Below are 10,727 nucleotides of genomic sequence, written 5' to 3' on the forward strand. Positions count from 1 at the left end.
ATGTGTCAGGAGTGGGGCTTGGGTGACAACAAACGGTTGGATAGTTTGTATCAACTGCGTCATAAATGGTGTCCTGCATTTGGCCGTGATTTCTTTTCTGTAGGAATTAGATCTACACAAAGAAGTGAAAGCACAAATAGTGTCTTTCAAGATATGGCATGTAAGACCATGACTTTGACTGAATTTGTCAAACATTATGAAAAGCAAGCTGAAAAAATGTGCAATGCTGAAGTTGTTGATGATTTTGAGTGTGCTCGAGGAAAGCCACGAATTATGGTTGACAATGCAATTTTGGAACATGCTACAAGCATATATACTCATGTCATTTATAGGAATTTCCAAGCCGAGTTCATGCATGTTTTGTCTGTACATGTTCTTAGATCAGAAACTGATGGGCCGTTGCACACTTACATCGTGGGAACCAGAAGTAGTGAACGGAAGCATATTGTCCATTTTAGTCCAAGTGATTCTACCATTACATGTAGCTGCAAGTTATTTGAAATGCGAGGATGGTTGTGTAGGCATACTTTATGCATCTTGACCCGTGTTGTAAATGTTACAAGCATCCATCACAATACATTTCGAAGAGGTGGACAAAAGTAGCAAAACAAGGGACTTATTGTGAAGATGTTGCACAAAGCTCTCATCATGCGGTTAAATCAAAGACATTCTGAACCAATTATCCAGCCGCCAAACTGGAATTACCCTTTCGAGATCATGTGTGACGCAAGCAACAGAGCCGTGGGCGCGATTCTAGGACAATGAATTGAGAAGAATCCACATGTCATATACTATGCCTCAAGGACCCTGGATAGTGCTCAGTACAATTACTCCATGACAGAAAAAGAACTTTTAGCTATTGTATTTGCTTTAGAAAAATTCCGTTCTTATTTATTGGGCACTAAAGTGATTGTTTATTCTGATCATGCAGCGTTGAAATTCTTACTCAAGAAGAAGGAGGCAAAACCGAGGCTGATTAGATGGATTCTCTTGTTACAAGAATTCGATTTGGAGATAAGAGACAAAAAGGGATCCGAAAATCTGATTACTAACCATCTTTGTCGATTACCTATCGCTGAAGAAGCACAGCCTTTGCAAGATGACTTTCCCGATGAGTATTTATTTTCTATGCAAAGTACAGCTCCCTGGTATGCTGATATTGTAAATTACCTAGTAGCTGGTACCTTCCCTAATGAATTAACTAGGTCTGAAAAGATAGGATAAAAAGGGATGCCAAGTATTATGTATGGGATGATCCTTATTTGTGGAAACATTGTTCTGACCAAGTTATTAGGAGATGTGTTTATGAGGTAGAGGTTGAGTCAATTCTGAAATTTTGTCATTCTTATGCTTGTGGAGGTCATTTTGGACCCAAGAGAACAACACGTAAAGTATTAGAGGGTGGGCTGTATTGGCCTTCTTTATTTCGTGATGCTTATATATTCTGTAAGTCTTGTGCTAATTGTCAAAGAATTGGTAATTTAGGACACGGAGATCAAATGCCACTCACTCATGTACTTGTTTGGGAAATATTTGATGTATGGGTTATTGATTTTATGGGTCCTTTTCCACCTTCATTTGGTCATACGTATATTCTGCTTGCTGTAGATTATGTTTCTAAATGGGTGGAAGCCAAGACTACACGAACCGACAATGCTAAGACTGTAGCAGATTTGGTCAAAACTCACATCTTTGCTAGGTTCGGAATGCCAAGGGCAATTATCAGTGATAGAGGGACTCATTTCTGCAATCACATCATGGAAGCGCTCTTCACTAAATATGCCATAACTCATCACACCTCCACTGCCTACCATCCACAGACAAATGGACAAGCCGAAGTGTCGAACAGAGAAATTAAGCCTATACTTGAAAAGACAATCAATCCAAATAGAAAAGACTGGAGTTTATGGTTGGATGACGCACTCTGGGCTTATCATACAGCCTACAAGACCCTTATAGGCATGTCTCCATATCGTCTTGTTTTTGGTAAGCCTTGCCACCTCCCTGTGGAGTTAGAGCACCGCGCTTATTGGGTTATCAAGCAATGGAACATGAAGATAGATCAGGCTGGTGAACATAGGAAATTACAATTGCAGGAGCTGGAGGAGATTAGAATTGATGCATATGAGAGCTCCAGAATTTACAAGGAAAATATAAAGAATTTGCATGACCAAATAATTTCTAGGAAACAATTTTCAATTGGACAAAAAGTTCTACTTTATCATTCCCATTTAAAACTATTTCCTAGAAAACTAAGGTCCAAGTGGATTGGTCCTTTTATTGTTACTAATGTATTTTCTCATGGTGCAGTGGAGATACAGAGCCTAGAGACAAATAAGGTTTTTAAAGTGAATGGACATCGTCTCAAGCATTTTATGAAGGGTTTCAGGCTTATAGGAAAAAGGAAATAACCCTGGATAGGGTTAATGAGGGAGAATGAAAATGCAGGTCGTCTAGCCTAAGACATTAAACATGGGCGCTTTGGGGAGGCAACCCAAGTTTAAGGTGTGCCCACGCCTTATTTCTAGTTCATTTTCAGTTCATTTTATTTACCGTCATCTTCTCCAATAATTTACCCTAATTTTCTATTCTTTTATTTACCCTCATACATGTCTACTCATGTTTCTCCATCAACACCACCACCTACTGCCCCCCCCAACGCAAAACCAGAGCCTGTCTCAACAAGCAGAAGCGCCTCAAAGTACCCTGCGATTTGAAGATGCAGCCCACCAGGCCAGGTATAAAGCTCTTCAAAAATAGCCCATCGTGTCTTGTCCGATTTTCCCACAGGAACAGTGCACTACTCGAGCTCCCGACGCGGGCACAGTTTCCTCATCCACTTCAGCTGCCCATCTTAGACTGTCGTGATTCTATATCTTCCACCATTCAGGGAAGTTAAACTCCTCTTTCTTTTCCATTTGTGCTTTTCTTTTTCCCACACGTCGAGGACAATGTGTCTATTAAGTGTGGGGGAGGAACTTGCTTATCACTTTGTTTGTCCTTGACCGTAGCTTTTATCTAGTTAAATCATTAACTTCTAGTTTGAATTTGTGCAACTCTTCTTGTCTTGAATTGATAAAATATGCTAGATTATGTAATAAACTTAATATAACCAGATTTATTCTTAATTTTTCGTGGAATAAATGGTTGATTTTGGTCGTTCTTCTTATCATAAAATATGAGGCTTGAATTAATGAGGTGAAATATGCTTAACTTGCTTGATTTAAATCTACGTCATATGCATATGGAATTTTCACTAAACTTGCCTAGTCACATAATTATTCACATGTGAATGTGTGATGGAAATGAGGTTGCTGCAAAAAAAAAAAGTAGAAAAGTATTATGTTTGATTATGTTTGCTCCGCTATTCTGCTCTATTTAAGTAACCAGGGGTCTTCATGCGCCCCATGTTGACACTCAGGCCAAAAAAGAAAAAAAAGCTAGCAAAATATGAGCAGTGCTAGTAGCCACTTAGGGTTGTGATGGGTTGAGTAACTGGGGGTAACCACCATAACTGGTCTACTTTCGCGTCAAAAAGGTCTATGACACCCTAGGCAAGCCTAAAAGTGTTGCAATAATTTAAAAGCACCTCAATTTCTTGTTTATTGCTTGAATTTATGTGAGATTTGTGACTTGGCAAGTTGAGGGATGATTCTTTATGCATTAACTTAACTTATATGGAACTCATTTGTGTGAATATTCTAAAAATGTTCAAGCCTTGTGTTTTATGATGATAAGAATTATTAAAATCAGTTATTTATTGCTTGAGAAATTGAAACTTGTTGGTTATGTTGAGTTTATTATGTTGGGATTTGTGCGAGTGATGGCTGGATGTTGTTGGTTGACAGATTTGGGTTATGCTTGAGGACAAGCATTGGATAAGTGTGGGGGAGTTTGATGATGTGTATATTTGACTTATATTTTGATTATATTTGGTGGTATTTTGGGCAAATATTCGAATAAATAGAGTGGAATTTATTTGTTTTTATGCATTGTGGTTAGGTGATGGTGAATGATATAATCGTGAAGATTTTGGACGTTTTTGATGTGTTTTTTGAGCTGATGGTTGGGATTCTGCATGTAAAAGATCCATTTTCCAGAGAGCTGTGCTCACGGCTTAAGGTCACTCGGATGCAAAGCTGGTGCAGAATTTGGGGACGTGATTTGTGTGACATCCTGAAATTTGCACATTTGGGATTGATGAAATGCTTGATTTTATGAACGTACTCATGGTCAGTTCTCGCCCGGAACTGATCATTCCTGGGATACTAACCATTAGGGAAAGGTTAATTAGGGATTTAAATTCGTGCGACTAAAGAAAATTCGATCATGAATTGATTTTCGACCATAAAATCGTCGAGGTGACATTTTGAGCCACTGTAGGCCGATCCAAGGATAGCCAAGGGTCAGTTCGCCACTGTCATAGTAGTGGATCGCGGGTGATTCCACTAGACCACGAAATGAATTGACGAATGATCCTGAACCTATACCAAACGATCGTGCCTCTCGAATCTAGCGATCGATCCTCGCAATCAAGTGACAATCGAGGTCGTCACGAACCGAATGAACTTGTACGTGACTCGATTTATTATCAGTCACGAGTCGAATATACGAATTTCCCCAAAAGCCGCCCGTTAGTTTGAGAAACGCTCGAGTTACGTTAAATAAAATTTGATTATTAATTAGAGCCCAAATTGGACATCGGAAAATTAGGAAGTCACAACGGGACGTTAGGACGACGTTGTAGTTGGACCGTGCAGCTTTGGATTTTCTCGAATCCTTCAGAAAAATTCAATTTCGGCAAGAAATGAGGAAAGTGACCGTTTTACCCCTAGGAATTTGTTAAGGGCAAGTTTTAAGAGGGAAGGGCATTTTGGTCATTTTGCCCTAGTTTTGGAAAATGACAATTTTACCTTTGGACTTTTTGAGAAATCCCCAAATTGCCCTTGGATATTTTGGAAAAGATTCGATCCGGGCCGTCGATTCCAAGATAAGATCAAATCTCGACCGTTAATTAAAAAGATTAGAGAGGGGCAAGATGGTAATTTGCAAAGTTGGTCAAAATTAGACTATTTTAGTCCAAAATTCCTCTCTTTCTCCTCACTCTCTCTCTCTCAAACTCTCGGCCATATCTCTCTCCCCCTCCCTCACCGTGAGCTCTCCCCCTTGGCCGCTTGCCGCACCGTTGTCGGCCACCGCCCGTCCGCCGTGCCGTCACCGCGCCACCGCCGTACCACTGCCGTCCCCCTTTCACCCTCTCAACTCACTCTCTCTCTCCCCTCTCCCGTGGCCGTGACTCACGGCAAGGAGGCCGTCGCCGTCCGCGCCACCGCCGAGTCGCGCCGCCGCTCGCCGCCGTCCCCGCCGATCGCCGCCGCTTTCCACTCTAGCCGCGTTAGTCTAGACTTTGGTAAGTCGCGCCCTAAACGTTATTTAGGACGTCGGGTATCGACGGACAATTTGAGGTGTAATCGGGTTTATTTAGTCGCGGATTAGTACAGTTTTAGGGGAGAATTAGATTAGCGGGCCTTAGAAATGAATTTGGGAAATTTTGGTGGAAAATTGGAGACCAAAGGTGGGCTGTGATTGGCTGATAGGTGTGCTGTGATGTGTCGATCGATACGTAAATTGGATATTTGGATTCGGCGATTAATTGTGAGAAAATGTCGTGAAGGGCTGGAATTGATTCGCCGTAGTTTGGAGGTGGAAAAATGAGAATCTGTATGTCAATTGTGTGTTTGTGATGTGGCTGAATTGTGGTGATGAAATTGGGTGCATTGATGTGCAATTGATTGACTGAAATATGCTTGATTATGTGCACGCATGGGCCGAATTGAATTGATTGTCAATTGGCTGTGTTTGAGTATCGATTGAGCATGAGAAATGTGTGGTTTGATGCGTGCACGGGCCAAGTGTGAATGGCCAATTGTTGAGCATGTGAACGAGTGAGAAAGTGCGTGTGGTGCAATACGTGTGAAAAGGGAAATCCCTGAGGCGGTACCATTACGCGGGGATGTTGATCCATCCTGAGGCGGTATGAATACGCGGGACGATGCCCGGTATTACTGGAGGACGGCCAACCTGAGGCGGTACCATTACGCAGGTTGTGTCGTAGGTGGTAGGTGTTGAGCCTAAGGCGGTACCACTACGCGGGCAAGATACATGGCCTGAGGCGGTACCATTACGCGGGCCCTGGAGTGTTGTGATGAGTTGGTCGCAGTGAACCTGAGGCGGTATCATTACGCGGGTCACTGGCGAGTGGTGTGGAAAAGATATGATGAGATCGGAATGAATGCATGAAACGAAACTAGAACATGCATGTGAGTGGAATGGTGTTATTATGGCTAACGTGCAGGTTGCACGCTGGAAAGGCCCAGGTAAGTATTGATTGTGTGCCTGCGATGTAATAGCTGAGTGTGGTTGTTTGTCGTGATTGTCTGGAGGTACGTGATAGCCTAGGTGTGGTTTAGGGTGTGTGCTTGCTGAGATGTATTCTCATGGTTGTCTCAACTAACAATTTCAGAACCTCGGCCCGAGCAATGAATCCGTCGCCGCCGTTGCCACCAGAGCATTTTGGAGTACCAGTGCACACCGACCACAACGTCGTAGAGTTTCCGATCGATGAAAATATGACCTGGATAAAGCATACCTCTGTAGTTTGGGTAGATATAGGATTACCCCTTTTGCAGGCCCACACATATACTGCGTGGTTCTTCCGAGACGGAGTAGACGAGTTTGGACCCGTCCGTGGGTTTGACGTCCCCTTTGATGGATTTGGGGACTGGGACCCGTCTGCTATACCTCCTCCGGCGAGTTGACTAGCTTGGAGACTAGTCTAACGTAGTCAGGACTTCATCTTGCGTCAGCAGCGCCGGAGTCTTCGGGGGCCGAGCAAGAACCAGAGCCCGAAGGATCGCAAGCGGGGTACGATCCAATGGATGTGGATCTTGAGCCGATCCCAGAGGAAGAACCAGAAGAGGAGGAACCCGAGGCAGAACCTGAGAATGAGCCTGCTGTGCCTGAAGAAGAACTGGTGTACATTCCCTCTTATGAGCAGTGGATTGACCCCGATTTCGTGCCAGAGTACGGGTCTGATGAGGAGTCCGACTCAGAGGAGCAGATAGAAGTCCCAGCGGAGTCGGGTGACATCAATAACCCGATTGAGATCGGAGCCGAACCGGAGTCCTCGGAGGAGCAGACAGTCCAGGGGGATTCAGATTCAGAGGACGAAGAATCAGACTCAGAGTGGACACCTAGCAGAGGGCGTAGGAGTTAGGTTTAGGGGTTGATAAGAGACTTTTTGAGGAGTACCATTTTTGAGGATAGGATATCCAGGTCATCGATCCTTTTGAATATCGGTGGTTTATAGTACGGTGTGCATATGTATATGGCGGTTGTAAATTGTGAATATTATATAAGTTGATAATGAGAAAGGAATATGTGTATTCTCCCTGATTACCCCAGTTTTAATTGTCCGGGTATTTGTGGTTTCCGCTGGTCGTTTTAAGTCTCTGATAATGATAAGTGAGGTCGGCGATACCTTGGGATGTCGCATTAATCAACCAGGGAAGTGTGTCGCGCGCTCGATGGGGTTCGGGGCGTGACAATTTGGCCATTAATTTCCTTTTTTTTATAGATCTGATTGTGGAGGATTTTTGTACTTAAATAGGACTCTTAATTAGGGACATTATGGAGAAGTTTTTACCTTTTTTTTTCTCTTTCCATGTTGGATTGAATTTCTTTTTCTAGACTTTCTTTTTTTTTATTTAAGAGGTTGAATGCAAGAGGGGAGGGGAGACTGGACTCCAAAAAATTCAGAAACATATTTTTTTTCTCTTTTGCGCATTTTGTAGCCATGTGTGGCTAACTCCTCTTTAATCTAGCAAAGGATTATCAAAGTTCAAGTTCATTCAAGTTGTGAGATCTAAACTTAATTCTCTTTCTTAATTTCTGCAGTATTTATATGTTCTCTATTTTATTATTTACCATTGCTTTGTTGGTTGTTACAATAAGAACTCGTTGTGCAATTAACAGGGTGATAGTTTGCCAATTGAAATACCCAAACCCGTAATTGTTTAGGTGTTTTAATAATAATGGCAAATAGTATGACTTGATTAAAACCAGATTTTCAGGTTGTATTATGAGAATATATGGTCTAGCTTGAATAAGTTACGTGTGTGATTTATTGGCTAGGGTTAGGTTTTTCTCGTTTTTCATGCTATTAGCGAATTGAATCCTTTGCGCATGTCAGAATTATTCGTTAATAAGGGATTAATCATAGGCGCGTGTCTGGTTAATCTAATATTAAGGAAAGATTAGGTTGTTAGAAGCGTTTCAACGACCATAACCAGTCTATTGCAGTGTTTGAGATTATTCGTTTGACTTAATGATCAACTTCCGAACTTGAATGAGATTACCTTTGCTAGATGTTGCATAATCTAATTTTCTTTAATTTCTGTTTACTTATTTTATTTAAGTATATTCTGCATAAACCTCCCTTTTTAATTTCGCTTTTATTGTTTACTTGGTTTTCAATGGATTAACAATTTGTCAGTCTTTGTGGATTGACTCTGCTCACCCTAAGTACAATTTATTTGTGATTTAGAGAGTAGGAATTATTTTTGGTGAATTCGACCACTACCATTGATCAATAGAACAATCTGTTTTTGGGTGTAAACAGTGGCATCGCTGTGTCTATGGTGATGAAGTACGCAAACAATATTGTGAAGGTAAGACATCTTTTGCATATGGCATCAAAGAATGAAACATTATACCAAATTTACTGGAGGCTGTTTGCTATCTTCTAACAGTCAGCTTAAATTTTTGCAGAGTCCAGTGCTGGAAATGCAAACCAAGTGAATCTTTTTGGGCAGGACTTGATTGGAGATGTGTTGGATGCACCAATATCTGTTTCGACTAATGCTTCTTCGTTCCATAAAAATTCATCTGAGGTTGACCTTTTTCTGATGCGAGTTTTGTTTCGGCACCTCCTTCGGTAGAATCATCTGAGAAGAAGGTGAAATACTCTTGAGTTTTTAAATTGTGGACTATCTGATGCTGCTTACTACTGGCTCTGTAACTCACTCTTGCTATCCTTTCACTGCAAGGAAGAATTTGATCTCTTAGGGGCAGCTACTCTTTTTTTCAGTCACAAGCTAACATCGATGATTTTGCGCATGTGTTGATTATATGAATTCTTTTGCGGACTGAGGTGGATCTATTTGCTTCTGCACCTGCCGTCTCTTCTGCAGTTTCGCACCGGTTGACCTCTTTCTTGCGCCAGCTCCGGTTACTCAACCTCGAAACCAAGCCCATACAACTGTTCCCACTAACCCTATAGTGGATCCATTTGCCGCTTGTTCCACCGAACAATTTTGACAGCTCCGATCCTTTTGGCTCATTCACTTTCGCTTTGATTCAACATCGTTGGGACCTTCCCAAAACCCCGTCGATGATTCCAACATGAGTGACTCAAGTAAGAAGGCTTCAGCTATCTCGAATCCACAACCAAAGAAGGATGCATTCCATGTCAAGTCTGGAATTTGGGAAGATTCCCTCAGCCGTGGACTGATTGATCTTAATATATCTGCTCGTAAGTATATCTAAGCTTGTCTTGTGGCATTGCAGTTGTTCCCTGGCCTTATATCTTATAACTCTTCCGCGTTCAACTTAAATACAAAAATAAATGTGTGGTATAGATGTATCTGGTCTAATTAGCAATCTCTTCGAATTATCAGGGGTCGTTTACAGAAGCAATTTATGTGTCATGGAATACAAATTGTGCAAATGCTGAAGTTCTGTGAATTCTTTCAAGTCATTGTGTCCTGTTGGGGGAGCAAGAACACCTTGAAGTTGTTTCTAGCAAAATTAGTCACCTGGCTCATTCTCATATTGTGATTGTTTGTGTCAGCCTCACACGTTTTTTCCTTTAAATATGTCTGCTGCTGTACCTTCTTGGCTCAGCCAAATGATGATGTACTTGGTTTTTTGGAATGTAGAATGGATGTTTCCCCTCTCTTGTGCTCAGTACACGTGCACCCATGGCACACTGCAACTTATGCCTATTGTACTATAACACAAACTCACACTGTGGTTGGGAAGTGTCTGCAAGCCTACTACTATGGCTATGTTCTGTTTGCTCATAAAAAATTGCAGCCAAGAAGGTTTCACTTGCAGATGTGGGTGTAGTTGGTGGGCTAAGTGATGGTTCGGATGAAAGGGAAAAGGGTCCCCCAACTTCATTTTACATGGGAAGAGCCATGGGTACAGGGACTGGTCTTGGTATGTCATGTTTTACATCATCACAAGCGACCGGTGGAGACGACTTCTTCTCAAGCTTTGCTAGCCAATCTCAGCATGGTAGCTTCAAGAAATAATTCGTCCACTCTTTCCCTTTTCTTGTTTGACTTCTCATTTTTTGTCTTGAGAGTATTCACCAAAAGTATATTGTCTCAAGAGAAACGGTTTGGGGTTTCTTCTGTGCGGACACCGAACAGCATTTCTGGTATGATGTTGTAAGTATTAAGAGTCGATGAATGCCGTGGAAAGGTAACTTGTGTGAATTGGATGGTTGTTGAGTTCTGTGGGCCATTAGTTTTATGGAGCAGCTATAGTGTCCGAGTTTAATGATGCTCTGCTCAGTTTCAACCCAGTAGAGGAATGTGATAGCGAATTAGAGGTTTGCAATAAAATGAGAATATAAGCCTGGACATTTCATATCGGAGTTA

The 10,727-nt window shown here is 41.8% G+C and overlaps 1 protein-coding gene across 1 annotated transcript; it reads left to right on the top strand.

Annotated features, from left to right (window-relative positions):
• Window positions 1-9,372: 9,372 nt before the first annotated feature.
• LOC115684127 (clathrin interactor EPSIN 1-like) lies at window positions 9,373-10,718 on the top strand. The gene is made up of 2 exons (XM_030608820.2): window positions 9,373-9,592; window positions 10,156-10,718. The coding sequence occupies exons 1-2, from the start codon at window positions 9,463-9,465 to the stop codon at window positions 10,374-10,376; spliced, it is 351 nt and encodes a 116-aa protein (XP_030464680.1). The 5' UTR covers window positions 9,373-9,462; the 3' UTR covers window positions 10,377-10,718.
• Window positions 10,719-10,727: the final 9 nt, after the last annotated feature.

Source organism: Syzygium oleosum, unplaced genomic scaffold (genome assembly GCF_021117445.2).
Source record: "Syzygium oleosum isolate NSW1041296 unplaced genomic scaffold, Sole_v2.1 Sole_v2.24, whole genome shotgun sequence".
Lineage (NCBI taxonomy): Eukaryota > Viridiplantae > Streptophyta > Magnoliopsida > Myrtales > Myrtaceae > Syzygium > Syzygium oleosum.

What these genes read in the sequence shown, in the direction of transcription:
- LOC115684127 (XM_030608820.2), top strand. Translation starts at nt 9,463, where the DNA reads ATGAGTGACTCAAGTAAGAAGGCTTCAGCTATCTCGAATCCACAACCA. An exon ending in TGATCTTAATATATCTGCTC is followed by an intron (nt 9,593 to 10,155) that starts GTAAGTATATCT and finishes AAAAAATTGCAG; the next exon opens with CCAAGAAGGTTTCACTTGCA.